The 19663-nt window shown below is 30.0% G+C and overlaps 1 protein-coding gene across 2 annotated transcripts; it reads left to right on the forward strand.

Annotated features, from left to right (window-relative positions):
- Window positions 1–1040: 1040 nt before the first annotated feature.
- LOC117207335 (protein spaetzle 4) lies at window positions 1041–9066 on the forward strand. Of its 2 annotated transcripts, none has more exons than XM_033447431.1 (6): window positions 1041–1261; window positions 2587–2762; window positions 4720–4875; window positions 5073–5846; window positions 7787–7909; window positions 8708–9066. In XM_033447431.1, exons 1-6 carry the CDS (start codon window positions 1232–1234, stop codon window positions 8946–8948), a joined length of 1500 nt encoding a protein of 499 aa, XP_033303322.1. In that variant the 5' UTR covers window positions 1041–1231; the 3' UTR covers window positions 8949–9066. The 2 variants fall into 2 exon arrangements, with proteins under 2 accessions (XP_033303322.1, XP_033303321.1); XM_033447430.1 differs by lacking the exon at window positions 1041–1261 and adding an exon at window positions 1707–1797.
- Window positions 9067–19663: the final 10597 nt, after the last annotated feature.

Genomic DNA, 19663 nt, shown 5'->3' on the forward strand with positions numbered 1-19663 from the left:
GCAAACGGTGGCCCAGAGCGAAAGAAAGAAAAAGCTAGTAGTACCACAGATTCGCAAAAACGATTAAGTAGCCGATATTGCGCCAGATTTCACCAGTTTCGAACAATATATATAGCTATTTCTGATGATCGCCTAGAACAATATTCCTCGATGTGAAGCGAACAATCAACGAGAGAGCAATTTTTAATATCTTTGGATCAATTAGAAAATTATGTTGCATTCGTGACCTGCATCAGTGATAGAAAGTTAAAAGATCATCATTGTTTTATACGCTAACAGGCGCTTCATTCAATACAACATCTTTATATGCTATTAGTTTTCTAACTACCCAAAGGATACGCTACTATTAATTAAATAAAATGAACATTTTGTCACAATTCTATTAGGACCATATAACAATTTGGGACATAAACGACCTTTTGTATTCTCCAAATTTATATTTATTGAAAGCAGTCAAATTAAAAACGATTTAACCCTACGCCCCTTTCTTTCTTCTTTACTTGACCTATCAACATTATACGCCGATACTTTTGTAGAATTTGGTTGACTGTTATATTATGGGTGGGATGAAAGCCTTTGAGGTATTGCGGTGGTGCATAATTAAGAACGATCGGGAAGAAGCACTGCGCTAAGGCTAAAGGCACGAGATACGCGCTATTAGCTACCTTTCTCCTAATTGACCGAGCAAGAAGAGGTCTGTTGCGCCAGCGCCTAGGAGGGCCCTTGCTACGTCACTGCGGGGCCCCGTGACACACATCAATGGGCCGAAATGTAACGGTACCCTCCGCGGTGACCTACTCACCGGGTGACGCGCGCTCTCTCTTCCCCGTTCCTTCCTCCTTCCTTCTCGTGTCTTCTCTCTTCCTTGCACCCTTTCTCTGTTCGCCTCTATCTCGGTTGCTTCTCGGTCAAGCGAGCGTCGAACGCGAGCGGTTCGCTGTTCTCTGCTTCCCTGCTGCTCTGTACTTTTACCGAGCGAACCCGAACCCCTGGCATTGCACGCGACGCCGGCTGATTACACGGTCAGTAATGAAAGCGTCCTCCTCGCGCGCGGAGGTGCTGTCATGTAGCCGCGAACCACCGTACCGCCTGTCCCTGTCCTTTTTTACGCCGGCAAACGTCCTGTCAGTGAAAACGGTTTACGTCTGCAGACTAGTAGCGTGATCGCCGATTAATACTCTTGGACCTCGCTCGCCGGTCCAAAGCTTCGAATTAACATCAAACGCGAGTTATGAATGTGATTGTGCATCTCGTCCTCCAGGTGAGCGTTACTATATGTTTCACGTTTTAAACTCCTCTGTTCGTCGCAAGGTTTTACTAAGTCCAGTAATAAGTATACAGATCCCGCATGTTTATTCCTTTATTTGTAAACGTATGTTACGGTAAGCTTATACCCTTAAGCTATGTAAACGTGTATTATCGATGTCCAGTACGCTTTCCTATAAGTAAAAGCTTTCTTTTAAAGAGCTTGAGGAAGCTTATATAACTTCATTTGAACATTCATAACATAGAAATTATAATAATAGATTGGAAACATGTATTATCACCGCAAATCTGTGAAGTGAAATGCGTAAGATATATTGTCATGATTAAACCATTCTAAGTATTCTTTATACAAATTGTCGTAAGGGAAAAAGAACACTGATACTGTAGTCGGAATGATCAAATTTACATTAATTGTACATGTTACTAACAGATTTTTCAGAACGTGACACGATATTTTTGTATCTTATTACTCTTGGGAAGGGGGTGATCGCCTCTCTGGATCGGATTATCTTGAATACAAATATGTATCTTGTAGGTTTTCTTAAATCAATTTTGTAATTGTTATAGATAATTTATAATTGCGTTTCAAAAGTACCTATTGAATGAAAGAATAATTTCGCGACTGATATATATCATGAATGTATAAAGAAATATGAAAGAAGATGTAAAATAACTATTCGGAGAATCATATCAATTTTAACATTTTTCTATTTTATCAAAGAAATGAGAAGGTCAACATTATCAAAATATTTCAGATCTGTAAATGAATAGAAGATACAACACTTAAAAAATAATAAAGGATAGATTTAAAATTATCCTTATGGTAATTTTTTCCTACATATCAAAATATTACTTAGAATGTTATAAAATGTATTCAACTGGATTTCTGCTGTAGATAAACTTTCAGAGCAAAAATTTATGTAAAGAAATTATTGTACCTAGTTGCCTTTATCCAAATGATTATTGGAGAATAAGTTCTATTATATTTACTATGCGTTTATTTACTCTTTACTCTGCATAAAAATACATATTATGATGCATTCTACATCTTATCCTTCCTCCTCAAAATAGAAAGTTTCAAACACATACTTAAGGTACACCCGGTAATATTCGAAGCATGTATAAAAGTTCACAGAAGAAACATAGTCTATGACGTAGTTCGAGATCGAGGAAGTAGTTAGATTAATCGATTAAGGAATAAACAGATATAAAATTACTAAAACCTGTTCCTTTTAAATACATTAAATTGCGTTTAAGAATTTAGAAGAAAGCGAGGCAGCATACGTAAGTGTATCTAACATTAATTCGATCTTTGCGTAGGTGATCACATATCAGCTTGTAAGATGTCAAGGAGGTGGACCAAGCACCTTTGGATATGACGCATCCTCGGCTTGCAGTAAACCATATTCTAGAGCTGGCCGCGCAAGATTGGTAAATCTTCCTTGTGATTTTCAACAGCAAAACTGGTGTACAGTAGCTGGTAGCTCTTATCCCTGGTAAGCCAATAAAATCATTTGTTCAATGAAATGCTTAAATAAACCGATATTAGCTTTTAAATAGTTCTTTGTGCAATATTACCGGCTTACTGACAAATATACAGAACTGAAGATTTCCAATTCAGATGTAACTTTCAGACGTATATTATATTTAATATATTTCATGTATTAATTATAATACACTTAACGTGTGATACTAAATGTATTTTATTTTGGAAATCGAAGTGATGTTACGTACTTCATATATTGAACAAAAAATTGTATTTATATTATCATGATTTGTGGAAGAGGATAAAGGATCTTAAAGAAGAAAATCATGAATCATGATTGACACATAAAATTCAAATTCGAGGATCTGCAATAATGTCCAGAAATTAAATAATCAAACACCAAGAATTTTAGTGTACTAATTAATTGGATCACAAACTGATAATATCAAAAAACGAATATCAATAAAAAGTTACGCTGAATTCATTGGCAGTAGAAAGTTAATTGACAATACGGCCAGAGACATATTCTGGGAGTTTCACTATTCAAAGGTATCATTGCTGATCTGAATTTTAAGCAGGACATTGAAGCTTCAATTATTAAAATCCTACGTGACTAAACTGTGAGAGTATTGAGGAAACGACGTACTTTTACTCTCGACAATGCGTACACAAACTTGACATGCTATAATTTCGATGGTACAAAAGGCTCCAAGCGATGACAACTGCGTAAAATAATATTCATTTCATTTCACATTTCATTCCTGATTTAATAAATTTGTTATATATGTTCAACCTCATTGACACAAATAGTTAATATTGTTTGTTGTAACTATGTGCATCGTTTAACTGAATTTTAGTTCAATTGAGCAGATTTATTAAACGATAATAAATTGTTCGTAAATTTTAACTAAAGAAATTAGAAAAATTAAAAATTAAATTTAAGATTAAAAGAATAAAGAATTTTGTTTGGTAAAAAGCAGTGGAAATACATCAGGTGTTTCAAATATAAATAAAGAAATTTAAATAGAACTTCTTTAAATAATAAATGATTTAAATAAGATAGAGATACTTAGGTTTCCAGTTTAGCAACTTTCACTGAATATACACATGTATATGTACCTCAAGGTTTAGACATTTTTATAACTAAATATACATATTTATATCTATAATAGAACTAAATATTGATAAAATACTTATAAGAAAATAAAAGTTTGCGTTGCGCTTGTGCATTGTTTGTTTAACATGTTAGGTTTAAAGACGTTAAAGAGTACATATTGAGCTATAGTACAATTATGCATACTTTGTATGAATATAGTCGAAAATTGAAAATACATTTACGAAGATAGACCCACGAAAATACATCAACATATTTTGAAATAAATATTTAGACGCTTAACTGAATTATTTGAAAATATTTGATAATTACAGAATTTTTTCTTTAGAGAAACCATCATATGTATATAGATAAAAGAAAAGAAAATTTGTGTTCTATTCTATAAAGCCAATAAAGAAACTATTTTTATAATGTCATTTCTCTATTTAAGAATGTTCCCAAAATATTTTGTAACTTTTAGTAAATACTTTAAATTAATAATATATTAAATTAACAATAATAATAATATTTTTTATATATTTTATTATCTATTAATCTTAAATCACACGTGCAGTAATACATATGTACATACATGTTAGAAATTTAAGAATACTATACGTTTCATATATTACTCGACGTGAAAGTAAAAAATATTGCTTAAATATTATTGAAGAATAACACTTAGATCGAATATTTTAGTAGCAAGAGAATCGAAATTTTAGTATGAGTTTAGACTACAAAATCCGTATCCATATGAATTATAATATACCTTAAATTTATCAAACATCAAGATGGTAAAAATTCTTCTAAAAGTTATCACCGAAATCAATATATTAGAACGAACTATCTGAAGATATTTATTATATAATTTTAGGCATGCGGTTCGTCGTTTCGTGCAAGAAAACAAAGGATTAATGAGGCGCATGTATGGCGATGAAAGGCATATCAATGTATTAAGAGCCGAATTCGAGAGAAATGACATCGAGTTAAACTACGACGATTATTACCAGCATCTTGCTGACGATCATAGGTAAGTTTTTGAAATAAAATAAGTAGTGATAATAAATATTATATAATTAGGTACAACAGTATTTAATAAAGTAGACGAATGACCACTCAATTTTGTCCCTGACTGTGTATTTCAGACTTAATACATTTTAACGAATTTCTTTCTTAGTACATTGTTTTCTTATACAATGCGTAACCTATTCACGAACAATATTTTAGAAAATATCAGTACATGCACGACTACGAGTACTTCGAGTCCGAAGATGATTTGAAATTAAACGGCAATGAGTTCGAGGGACGAAGCTTTACGAGCAGATCCTTCAATGACAATGCCGCGAAACGGGTAAACAAATTTCCAAAATTAAGCGAATACACGAGGCCCCATTTCCGACCAACCGAGAAGACTACTACTTCAACTTCGACAACGACCACTAGCACAACCACAGCATCGACGACTACCGCCTCTTTTACCAAGGAAAAGACATCATCGACGATAACGTCAACTGCTTCGCCTACCCGTGAAACAACCACTCAATCCACGCCTTCGATAACGAGTTTAATAGTAAATAGGACAAATGAAGAAAAAGGAAACTCCGCGGACGAAGCGACGACAAGCTCTTACGCCGTGAAAGAGCAAAATTTCAGCATCAACGAAATTCTCGAGCAGATAGACAGAGTCGACGAGGTGGTGGGAGAAGCTGGCGAAGTCGTAGAGATCTCTGAATCCAGCCTCGATGAAACGTCGACGGTAAATTTGTCGGACACCACCGAATTTCCGGATGAAGTCGATGGCAGCGAAAGTCTATTTGCGACGCCGAAAGGAACAACTGTTCAGGACGAGACGTTGAGTTCGATCGACGAACAAGAGTTCAGGCCACGACCGGAATATCGACCTGCCATTAAGCAGGAAGCTTCGACTATGGGAGGACAGTTGTATCAGGACGCCGCCGCGAAAGATCAACAGGAACAACCGGTTTTGAAGCTTCGAGGAGTGTAAGTGTCTCTCGGTTTGTTTGCATTAGTTGTGAATTTATCGAAGGTGTTTCACTCTTGTTCAACACACTCCTAATACTTCCTTAACACTTGCCTATGATTAAAACAATAGAACGACATAAGCTGAAAACGCGAAATTATTTTTTAAGATGATAGAAGAGAACGACAAAATAGACAGGAAAAGGAGGAACGGTAGATCAATGAATAAATTTCTTTTAGGTAAGAACACGGTATTCGAGAACTATTTGTCACGTGCATCGTAGCCTTATTCTACACCTCGCATCGGTAAAAATCTGTAAAAGAAAGTAGACGCAAAATTGGCCTTGAGCTAGAAATTCAAAGTGAAATTTTTTGTTGCGTCGTATTCTACTCATGACGAGGACGAAAAGTCTCAAAGGAAGCGTAGGTCGCAACTTCTTAACCGTTCTACTAGAAAAAAATATTAAAGTTCCATTAATTTCCCAGCTTGCTTTAACTGTAACGTGTTTAGATGCTGGGAAAATATCATCTATTTTCGTACGTAGTTACCCTAGATCTACCATTACATATCCCGTATCTTCATTTCTTTCTTTTTCTTCTTTTCTTCCTCGCTATATAAGCAACTATTTAAGCGGATTCACAATTTTATATTCCGGTCGTGTTTCTTCCTAAGACTACGCACCAATTTTAAACGACGAAAACATTGGCGAATCGGTCGATGATGGTGCTCTATCTCACACTGGTGAAATGAAATGTTTGGGTCGCGACGGGCAGTATGCAAATCTGCTGCTTGCTTATGGCCTCCTCGTTCACCAGTTTTGACCAATGAATTTCTTCTTTTGGGTACGAAATTACGTAAAATTGCGTGAAAGAAATTGTTCATCGTTTGAATGAATGGGTTATATACGTTGAACAATTGAAATATTGGCTCGAATATCGCTATCATCATCTAAAGTCAATGCACGATCGTGGAGAGAAACTTGATCGGAATGTAGAAATGCGAGTTTGAGACTACTTAAATAGCGAGAAGGAAAGGAAGAAAAAAGAAAGGAAGATATTGGATACATAATGATAGATCTGGATTAGATACTATTTTCCCAGCATCTAACTACAAAATGTAAACACATTATAACTAAAGCGAGCTGGGAAACTAATGCCACTTTAACATTTTTTTTCTAGGAGAAAGGTTGAGTACGAGAGAATGATTGAGTACCATGGTTCCTTTGAGACCTTTGATCCTCACGATGTGTAGAATACGGTACAACCAAAAATTCAACCTTGAATTTCAAGGTCAAGATCAATTTTACGGCTACTTTCTTTTACAGATTTTCACCGATGTAGAGCTATAGAATAAGGCTATGATGCTCTTGACAAATAATTTCTAAACGCCCTATATATATATTGATATGATCATTTATGTATTAGTTTATGTGATTAAGAAGTTATACTTATTAAAATCGAATTTTGTTACATCTTTATTTGCATTGCTATGAGTACAGTTATATTCAATACATTTCATATCAGCATACTTATGTAGGTCATACCTACATCGAAGTAAGAGTCTTCTGCATAATGTATACCTAATCGATATTGTTTTAAAATGCATATAAAATATTTCTTATCTATTTATGGTAATATTTCTTTACTTATTTATAATTAATATGTAACAGTAAATTTATATTTTATTTTAAGAAATCACTAGGACGATTAAGGTTTCTTTCCTCAAACAGTAAAATCTCATTAATGATATTCATACTTTGTAAGAGATTTTATTAAAAAAAAAAATAAGAATAGAGAAATAAGTGTAGAGAAGTGAAATTAAAAAATGCGCTGTACAATTTCACAATTATAGTCTGTTACGATTTACCTCTTGAACTTCGCGTATATAAGTGTATATGTAACAGATATAATCTAATCTGACAGTTATAATTTATCTTCTACATATACTAAAAATATTTCAGAAATGCTTGTCCTGTAAAAGAGGAAGTGGTTGCGCCATTTTGGGCGAATAATACCAGGGGCGAGGTATTGGCACTTTTGAATCTTTATCCGTTCGAGCAATACGTTCACTGGGAAAAATGCACGTGAGTATTATAATATCTTAACTGCTCTATCACTTCAAATTGCACATTCTAATTCATGCTTTTGTAAAATATTTGAAATATTTGTTAGTATAAGATAACACTAATTACATACTTGTTGATATTATAGTATTACACATTACATCAACAATATTATACAATATCAACACTGTAACACTTTTAAACAGGTTTTCTAAAAATGTCATGAAAAATAAGTAATTATGGAATTGTGGATATTTATGCAAATTCATATTTTTATAAAAACATATAAAGAAATAGAACTTAAACAGTTTGGTTTATCTATCAACTATTACAATAGATAAGTGTAAAACTTTGTATATTTTATATATTTTTACGTATTATGTGCATTTTTAAATTTCCCATAAATGCATAAGAATCCGTGGTCTAGTAATTATAATATATATTTCCATCTGTTAGTTTATTATCATATCGTGTCGCTTTGAAAGAGAACTGTTTTGAAATCAAAGCTGTCCAATTTATTTATATTGATATGCATTTCATTCCTTTAAGTGGATCAATACACTTATACATGTATTTCAACAAATATTTTTCAGTTTTTCAGTTTTAATTAGTTCTTAAAACACTTGTAAAAGAAGACAGTAAACGTTATTATTTCTTCATATATTTTTTTCAAAATGCCGATAAAATAAACTCCATAGATCTCTTACAAAAACCTTGAAGAAAATGCTTCAAATAAGATATGTACCGCTTTAAGATTCTCATCTTCAGTAACTTGAACAATTACGTGGGATTATTAACTATCATTTTGTTTGTTTAAAGACACGAAAACAAGCAGATGTACTGTCGAGATGGATGCAGATGCGAACAACAATACAGACTTCATCGGTTGTTAGCTTACGATCCGAACAACGAATGTCGTGGTATCTTCAGCGATTGGTTTAAGTTCCCCAGTTGCTGTGTTTGTCGCTGCTACGACTTACCTCTTGAATTTCGCGTAACATCGCGTTCACCTCGCACGCAGAAACAACGAATTAAGGTACGACCGCCGCAAACTCGTTAGATATATTCAAAGAAACAAATTTTGTTTCGTCGATGTAATCCATTCTCGGTGTAATACGAAAATACAGCCTGTCACTCTCTTTGATACATGTCAAAGAGAATGTAGCAAATTTTACTTCTTCTATTTATAATACTGTTATATATAAAGGAATTATCAAAATTTATTTGCTAAAAAAAGTAAAATGTATGACGTCACAAATCTTAAAAGACCTTGACAACAAAAAGATAATTACTTTCTAAGTCACTTGTTCCGAATGCTTTGTTATTTTATTACATCGTAAAAGGGTTAAAGCAATTTAAGTAAAAACGGCGGCCTATTAAATATTAGGAAAGAACTTTTCACTATTTCCATCACTAGTTTAATATGAATATTGAACATTTTGTAAATAATTCCATTATCAAATTTCATACCTTATTTTGATGAAGTATTTCAACACATAGGATGATGCTGGGACGCATAGAATGATAGGATGACATAATTTGTTAATGCGATTAAGAGGGAGATAATCTTTCATGCAGAAAGAAATAAAGTTTTAATAAAAAGATGAGTAACTGCAGCTACAACGAATATTAATATGAAAATATTACTCCTTGACTCCAAAAAGCTTTGTTATAGAAGTACTGGGCTTTCTAGTCGATTATATCATAAAAATTTTTGCAGTACGAAGGGTTAAATTAAATTACGTCGAATCGTATGTGTATCAAGTAAATTTTCAAAATATTTTTTCGTAAAAACGAAACAGTACAAAACAGTACATATGTTCTCTTTGCATGAAGAATTTCGTTCTTTTTCGTCTTAGTATGATTTACACTGTTATTGTTATTTCATGTAACAAGAAACATACTGCCGTAAAATTTGAAAGAATATACATTAATGTGTGTGGTTTGAAAATTTACGAAAATTTAATGGCTCCAGGCTAGTCAAGAAATTTAGTCTTCGTTATTGTTATTTATCACAAGGAAGAAATTTTCTCCCATACAATTCATTTGCCATAGCCATTTAATGTTACGTTACTTGAAATATATGTAGTTTAATGTAAATATAAACGATTGAAATGAAAAAGTATAATCCACGAAAAAAACATTATCAACACAATATAGACTATCATTCCTTTTAATTGTTTTACAATAAAACTCAATTGTCGTAAATACCAATTGACACGATTGATAGATGTATTACATTATGTTTCTATAGATATTTACACGTAAAAGTCACTAAAACTCGCTTAAGCAACGATAACTTATAAGAAGATACGATATATATACAATGAAACGTCTGAAGGTGAAAAAAATATTTGTCTTGGTATTATACACTTGAAACTAAATTTTCCTTTAAACGTCTTAAGAAAATTCAATACTTATATTAGGTTTCTATTAAATTGGTAATATTATGTTTTTAAAGATTCTTTTTATACGCGACACGAAAGTTCAATTGTATTTATATTTCTTACAATAACATGTATATACAACTTGGAAAGAAATTAGTAGATTCTTTCTATCAACGTTTTACTGAACATTATTCTTCAGAAGTAACGAAAAAAATACCTTTAAAGGTTTTGCAAGATATGCATGTATTATTATTATTAATCAATATTTAGAAACTATATATCTATTACTTGTTACCGTTAATTTTATCATTACTTAATCATTTTAAAAAGTACTTTCAGATCGAACACGAATATTTAAGAAAAATTTCTTTACCGATGATTTATAAAACACCTCTTTCTATATCTTATTTTATAAAATATACATACAACAATGATTGCTATCATAAGTAAGAATCAAAATTTATGTTAATGTTTCATCATTTATAGATTGTAATGTGATCTTAAAATTCTTGTAATGTTTCGAAAACTTTGAAAATTAATGTAATGCTACTGAAAACTGTCGGCCATCTAAAATACTATGTTAAAATGCACAAATTTTCAAAACATTTTTACGTAAGTAAAGTAACAAATAACGTGGATTAAAACACACATATGTTGTTCAAATTAAATTCATATTGCCATAGTTAAACAACGCTCTAAACGCTAATATGTAACATCCTGGTTAAAATATCAAAATTATTTATGGTAAAAATAATTAAAGAATAACAAGTGAAATACAAATTAGCATAACACGAATAATACATTGATAAGTATTATAATACTTTATGTTTCAATATTACAAAAAGTGGACGAAATCAGATTATCATTAAGTGAAATGTTTTATTATTCTATGAATTAGTTTTTCATTCAGTTGATTCTGTAGCAATTCTTTTATTAAAATTGTATATGTTCAGTATAATGTTTTTTCTTCATAGTATCGTTTATAGCATTTTCGTCCCAATGAGAAAAGATAATTAATTACATAAAAGCACTTCGAGATACAAGCAAATACACATAAACACATTTATCTAATATGTATACATAGTATCGTATTTAATTAATTTATTCGTTATTATAATTGTATCGGTTTTAATACCTATATTATAGCGACTTTAAGGCTTGTTTAAGATGTTTGTTAGATAATTTGTTGCAAGATACTATAAAAAGATAAGGCTCGTGAATAAAGCTATATAAACCATGTTTTCGTTGCGTTTGTCGTTAATTAATTTTGAGTACTAGATATTACATACCTGATCTTAGATTATATACATTCGTAACATGTAGCAGACAATGGTAATGGAGCTTTGAAATGCAAAAGTTTTGTAATACTAAATCATATAACATTGTTACCCGTAATTGTTAACATCCAGTTAAGAATGTAACTATTTATTTAGCAAGTAATTACATGTTTTATGCCAAAAGATTAATGTAAAAAGCTTTTCATTCGTTGATTTTGTAACCATCGTAAGAAATCTGGGTCGACCTGATTATATATGTATCGATGTTAATTTACAATAAAGAATAAATACATTATAGTATGAGCAATTTAATTCAGCATACAATTACAATTTCTTGTATAAGTAACAATCGAAAATTAGAATTTTCCCAATGGAGTAAAAGCAAATCAAGACTAACGATAACAGTAGTTTCTAAAATTTGCATGAAAGAAGTTATTAACGAAAGGATAATCTTTATTTAAATGAAAGAAAGTGATCACTAAATCTTAAAGAAACTCTTAAAAAGTTAAATGATTAAAAAATATTAGTTTTTAAATGTTCTGATTACGAATAACCATTATAAATGATCAAATATTTTTGGTTACTAGCAACCATTATCGATGAAAGACTTCTGTTTGATTATCAATAATCATTATCGATGACGAAATTTGTTTTGGTTCTGTACTTCCTCTGTCGTTTTGATCCCCAATCATCATTATCGATGGTGGAATTCTTTTTTTGTTACTGATAACCGTTATCGATGAAAGTATTTTCTAACTTACCTTCAGCCACTGTCAGTTTTTATTGATACTAATGATAAGCAGTACCTACCTACTCTTTTGTGTACGTATAAGGCCCTTACGTAATTTCACACAAAAGCTTTGAAATATTTTGATTATAATGTTATAGATAATAAGAAAATTTCAAATACAATAAAATTTTGTTAAATTTCATATACATGTATATAAATATATGTATATGTAAAATAGTAATTGAAATAGTTCATAAAATACAAAGCAATAGCTTGTGAATCAGAAGACACTTCTGTAGAAGTTCAAACAATAGACAAGTTCTCAGAGCATTAATATTATGATCGATTTGTATAATATCATTAAATTTTATTATATGTCACATCACTGTTCTGAAATTGTTTTTAATTACATTGAAGTTTCTTTGTATTATAACTCGTAGAAATAGTTTCTACACAAATGATTATAATTGACAATATTTACTGATAATTTGATTTATACTATAATTAGGCTTTTAGATTTATTCGTTCACATAATTTGTTTACGATACACAAACTAAATCGAACAGTTTGGCTACACTTTTAGGTGGTTCAGAAACTTCACTTGTTAAAAATAAAACTGTTACGTTCGATGTAATTTTCATGCTCTATAAAAGAAGGATCATAAGTCTACTACTACACTATAGTAGTTCAGACTACTATCATGAGTAGTTCAGAAATTATTACAAGTTTACATTCTATTTACATTCTGTAAACTTATTATCTTAAATTAACAACCTTATTTTATTTTATAGTATTCTTATCACAATCAATAATATCGATTATATGACCTACTAAGAACCTCAAGACCTCGAGTTTAAAAAACATTGCTGTTCAACACAATATTTACATGCACGAATAAAAATAACATTACGTATCATACTAATTGCTTCAGAAAAGTGCTACAAAAGACAGATACAATTATAATAATAAATTAATTAATCAAACACAATACTATACGTATATACCTATAAGATAAACATTCTTCTCGTAAAACAAATTACTAACAAATGAAAAGAATAAAAATATTTCAATGCGACTAAATAAGATAAATTATAAATTATATCTTGCAAAATAAAATTACACCGGTTTTTTTAAATAATTTAAAATTAAAAATTCTGAATTTTTTTATTACGACAATATTTGAGCACTAAAAATTCGAATCATAAAATTGCAATAGGTTTTTTTAACAAAATTTTAACATTTATTGGGTTATATATTCCTTACGTTTTAAACAGTTTGGTATATCACAAATTATTTTATGTAAATAACGAATGTTAATTTTCTGTCATTCTTTTGCCAAACAATTTTTTAATTCCTCTTTAGTGTTTATTACGCTTACGTATTTATCTAAACTATAAAGCTTACCAGTAAAAATTGAACATAAGTTTGAATATTTTTATAATCGATCGCATGTTATAGGTCGGAAGAGAATTTTGAATATTGGCAGAAAAGCTATTCAAAATTATTTCCATACGCAACAAGAATCATCCATAAAAATTTCTTCAAGAAGAAATAAAAATTTGATTTCTCTAGAGATAAAGCAGAAAAAATAAAATATTAAAGATAAGTACCCCAAAAAAGCAAACTTCCGATGAAACGTGATATCAGTGACGTACGGGTGTTATATAAAACATATGTATATAACGTACATGCGTTAATAATAATGATATATGTAAAACAATCACTCTCTATTAATTTCTTACTTGAATAAAAGAGAATTGATGAAAGAAGCTTTCGTTACAATCGACTTTATTTCCTTGCTCTCCTACATAAGACAACTTGTACGTTTTACAAGAAAGAAGGCTTACAAAGAATAACGAACGTCGATACGTTAATATTTATTATAGGGGCGTTCGTGTGTTGCTGGAACAGTCTCACAGCAATACCGATACATCCCTTATATTATACATATTAATCAGAGTGTCACATATACATATATATTATAATATTACAAAGATCGCCGACGGTCCGTGTATCGTCGCATTGCAAATATATGTATGTACATATCATATAACGCATATATATATACACACACATATATTCAATATATGTATTTATATGTATATAAAGAGATGCTTATATAAATAGAAGTATACGTATTTATAAATTACGGGCTATAACATTTGGTATCAAAACCATTGCAAAAGAAACGAAGGAAATTGAATGATACAATACAGTTTTTTATATATTGTTATCGTAACCAAGGAATCCTACAGTGATCGATAAATTAGTCGCATGAAAAACAAAGAAAACATGTTCCATGTTCATTATTCTACTAGTAATTATAAATAGATTACGAATTACATAGTAGATTGTTTAAGAATTTTCTTTCTCAATATACTGTAGTCTTGTGTTTATTGTTAATTTTGATACTTTGTTGTCGTTTAAAAGAGAACAATTCAAATTACGATGTCTATTATTATTACCGTATGCAAGCCTATAAGAAAACTTTCTGTCGTTATTCATGAATTCATATCTTTAAGATCAAATTGGAGCTCGTTTTGTTTTCTCATTGAGTTTCTGCAAAACTCGAATTCTATTAAGTAGTGTTTAATTGTTTCTTTTTTTCAAATTTCTTAATCGTTTAGATTTCCAAAGGCCTACGAATCCATATTGTATATTCGAAATCTTTTAATAAAATTTAATTTATTATAATTCGGTTTCATACACTGTATGAAACTTTACCACACAAATTGTTCTGATCTTAAGGAATTGACAGTTTTATTCATACCATGTGATTTTTATTGTAACTTTTATCGTATTTGATAATTGCGATATTTCTTTTTTCGTTATTAGGTACAATCAGATAATACTAACTGGCATCAATATGGTACTTAGTTGTTACGGTTAATAAAAGATTTTAAAAATAATTTTCACTAACCATGAAAGTAATGTTGCAGTTATAATCGTATACATTAGCATACAAATGTGATGAAAAATCGTGAAGGTTTGGTAAAAAATATTTTCAGGGCAGTCAACGCGTGGCAGGAATAGACACAGGAAGACTTATTTTCTTTCAAGGGAACGGTGTAAAATTGGACATTTAAAGCATGTACTTAGTAGTTGTATCAGCTATAAATATTGAGCTGCAGCTTGAATTTTAAATAAAATTCAAGCAAAACTCGCGCTGTAAATCGGATTCTTTTCAACACGTAAAATCAATGTATCATCTATTTGTGAAATTGGTATAAGATGATACGACAACATATCGGATGTGTTGCCAGATGATAACGTAAACGTATAAAATCTCCGAAAATGTTGAATTGTTTCCTCATTACAGAATCGCACTTTTTATAAGATTATGTTACGTTTTCGTATTGTACGTAATATGTGATGCCAACAATTTTTCAAGAAATTTAAAGTTGACTATAAGAAATAGAGAAATAAAATTAATCACGTTCCATTCTTATGTATAATATTCACTTCGTATTCGAACGAATAATTAGCTCCAATAACAACGAACAACCGTTCCAATAAATATTGCATAAAAATCTTGCGATTTACTGTCATAGAACGTTTTGATATTCGGAAAATTTGTCGAACCATGTACTAAGTTCTACCACTAATTTCGTCTCTCGGTACATTAAATACGATCGGCTACCGTCTGAGCATATACACCAATTCGTATAAAAAATATTTGCATCTTAGTATAATCGCAAATTTCATGCTGCTTATACGTGTCGATATATATTGATCACAGATTCTGAAATATCCTATCCGTTCGATCCTGATAACAAAAAAAAAAAAAAAAAAGAGAAAAAGAGAAAAAGAGAGAAAAAAGATGCTACAATCGCATAATTGTATTACACTGTTAGTTATCAAGCGCGATAAAAATATTATATTAATAATTGTGCACGCATTCACTGTTAAAGCTTACGCATACAAAGCACATTGGTGGGAAAGATCGAATGACGAATACTTGAAGGATTTATACAAATGTACATTACGTTGTATTAGTTTATCAGTAGTGTAAGTATTGGACGTCTTGATTACAACCTTCGTGATTAGAATTAAAATGCGAGAAATATTTTGAGTGATTGATAAATACTCTCAATAAAATATCTCTTCCTCCTTTCATTTAGTTTGTTAACCATTCTCCATCTATACGATATAAGTATGAGTAAATAATATAAAATTCAATAGAAATATAAAATGTAAAAATATATAAAATCTTTGTATTTTACGTGCAATAAACAAAACGATTCAAACATGCTGGATAATTACTGAGATAACAAGAAAACACGTACTCTGAAAATAAACAGACAAGTTTATTGCTGACTATGTAAGAATTTAACTATAAATAATAAATAGTTGAAGATGTAATAACTTAATAAGGGCACTTGTCGTGCGGAGTTTCGTGTGAGTAAATAAGATTTCGGTATTTTCTTTATGGAAGCATATGGAAAACTGCGTTACCAATCAAAATTAAAATGATCCTTAAAGCTCACTTAAAGTAATACGAAAACTTTCTCTTTATACAATCCATGATACATTACGCACAAATATGCTACATATGTATATACAATACATTTATAAAACATAATATTATATCACTATAATATTACTAAATAATATTATTTAACATTATTTCAATAATATTGTATTAATATAATATTATTTAACAAAAAATCATTTACAATCGAATCTCTTGAGTTTCTTCTTAACTCAAACATCCGTTTATGAACAATAAGTTTTTACAAGACGATTTTCCCACCACGATGCAAGTTATTTATCTATCTTTTCTCCATAACACGTTTCATACGTATATTTTTATTGCATTGCAAATATTTAACCTTCTCTATGCATTAGCAGTATAAAGAAACAAAAGTTAAATAAATATTTGGCAGTGAATGCGTTTATAAACAAACGATACAACCATATATTCCGATTTTTGCTTGTAAATGGAGACTTCAACAACCTATGAAGCACAACGTTTTCTTCTTTTAGTTATTCAAATTGGTAAATTGATCAATGTCTCATAATTCTATCACCGACAAAATAGACACAAATTTGATGATTGATTATTTTATAAATCAGTCTAGGTTTATCTGCACTTAGTAACTATGTATACAATTCCATTTCAATAATGCACTCTGTGTGTGTAAAAACGTAGAAATGTGATTATCAAAAAACTAGAAACGTCATTCTGTAATCTAACTTTTATAAAATTTGATTTAGTCTGAATTTCTTGCATCCTGATATTATGTAGTCATTCATTTTGTAATCGATTAACGCATTTCTTTTTAACAGCCATAAGTAGTGCATTTTAAGAGTCAGTATTGTTTGTTTAGTTTTTCTTAACTCTCTGATCGCTGAACATTTCACTGTTTTCCTCTTGAAAAGTCATTTCTTCAAAAACGTTTTCAAACAATGGAAAAGATCAAAAATTTATACCGTGAAAAATATAATAATATAATCTATAAGTATTTCAAAATTTACAAAAACTTTATCTGTACACAATCAAAGAGTTAAATATAAAAATTAAGTGTTATTATCGATAAATACTCTTCACTGAAAAATACTCAAATCTAATTTATCTACGCTCGCAACATTGTTACATTTGTATTTATACATATTATACGTTTCCTTAGTCAAAAAAAGAATAAATTTTACTACTGATGAGGTAATACTCTGATTCAAAGACGGTTCTACCGATGAGGAGAGACGAATAAGACACTTTGCATGCCCAATTAACAAACTTTTCTGTTGTTCATCAATGAATTCTCTTTAGATTCTCTTCGAATTTACCGAAATCGTAATAATCTTCATTATCTCAATAAGAATCAAAATACATACGTATGTTAACAAAAGATGTGTATACACATACAGATATAAAAATTTCAAACCATCCAATATCATAGTTCCAGGATATGCACAAGTGCTTACGATCGCATTGACTGATAAGAGAATATTCTTAATATATGTGTATAAAAACTAATGTAAGAAATGTGTAAGAATAAACAGCACCAAGTTGATATTATTACATTATACATTCGCGAGCTCTATTCGCTAATTTTTCAATAAGTATAAGAATTTTATTGTTCTAAAAAATATGCTGATTAAGAGGAAAGGCTACAGACAAATTAAGTGTATTTGATTAGACAATAAATTTAAATCCATTAAAAATTTTGATATTTGTTTTGATAGCTATAATCACTTTTGTTACAAGATAAAAGACTCGTAGAATACTTGAAAAATATACAGATATGATAGAAGTTTAATTAGAATCGTTAATATAGTAGACTCATATGTTCTCATAAATTACAAATTTAAGATAAGTAATTTGTTTTTTGATATTCATCAAATTTATATAACCATATTGATTGGGTGATAACGATTTACAATTGTGGAAATTTGGAAGACAAAAGCAAACAATGACAATACTTCCTATTATAGTAAGTCGTTTCTCTATATTTCAGCATTTCGCGTTTCAAAAGTAACATTTTTAATTGAATCTGAGTTAAAGTTGAAAATTAATTGAAATTGAAATTTTTAATTAAAAAGAAAAATATAAGTAGAGTTTTTCATTTTTAGGAACTTTTATATAACAAAACATCTAAATTTGTTAACTCCGAGTTTAATAGAAAATATTTGAAACAAAATAAAATCAGAGAAACGAAAGAAATAAAACATAAAGTCAAACGTGCTTTTAGTTAAGTTTAGAATAAACTCTTTTCAGTGATGATGCGCAGTGTAATTGTTACGTACATCGTTATTGGTTAAACAAATAGTGCGATACAAATAGAATAGGAAACCTATGGGGAAATAGCGAATATAATATCGGACACAATGATATTAAGACGATAAAATTTCAGCTGGAAATACAAGTTATACTGCGAGGAGAAATTCGTTATAGAAAATAGAATACTATTGAAGACTAGTCGCGATTGTCGTTTGAACAAATCGCTATTAGAATCATAAATCATCGATCTATATCGCGCATTTTTCAAACCCAATCGTCAGGCTTTGCTTCTTGTCTAAGTAATATATCACCATAAACGCTTCAATGATTGCCAGTAATTAATGCTTCTATTATCGTACATTTAATTGTTTGTTAGTGCACCACTCAGCACGTGTGTCAATTACGTCTCAAATATTTTTAGAAACATTTCGAGTGAATAATACTTGCAAACATATTTGATTTATTTCTTTCATTAGACAAATTCAATTACACTCTTTTAAAAATACATTAAACAACAAATGAATAAATGAATAGTAACAATAAATAATAACAAATGAATAAAAGTTCAATGATCATTAGAAATAAGTAATTTGTAATCTGAGATAAATAAAAAGATATAATTGCATTATACTTTCATTTTAGTCCGTTAAAAAGTAATAA

This window comes from Bombus bifarius, unplaced genomic scaffold (assembly GCF_011952205.1).
Source record: "Bombus bifarius isolate JDL3187 unplaced genomic scaffold, Bbif_JDL3187 scf7180000008026, whole genome shotgun sequence".
In the NCBI taxonomy this organism is placed as follows: Eukaryota; Metazoa; Arthropoda; class Insecta; order Hymenoptera; family Apidae; genus Bombus; species Bombus bifarius.

What these genes read in the sequence shown, in the direction of transcription:
- LOC117207335 (XM_033447431.1), top strand. Translation starts at nt 1,232, where the DNA reads ATGAATGTGATTGTGCATCTCGTCCTCCAG. An exon ending in GTTTTGAAGCTTCGAGGAGT is followed by an intron (nt 5,847 to 7,786) that starts GTAAGTGTCTCT and finishes AAAATATTTCAG; the next exon opens with AAATGCTTGTCCTGTAAAAG. An exon ending in GTTCACTGGGAAAAATGCAC is followed by an intron (nt 7,910 to 8,707) that starts GTGAGTATTATA and finishes GTTTGTTTAAAG; the next exon opens with ACACGAAAACAAGCAGATGT.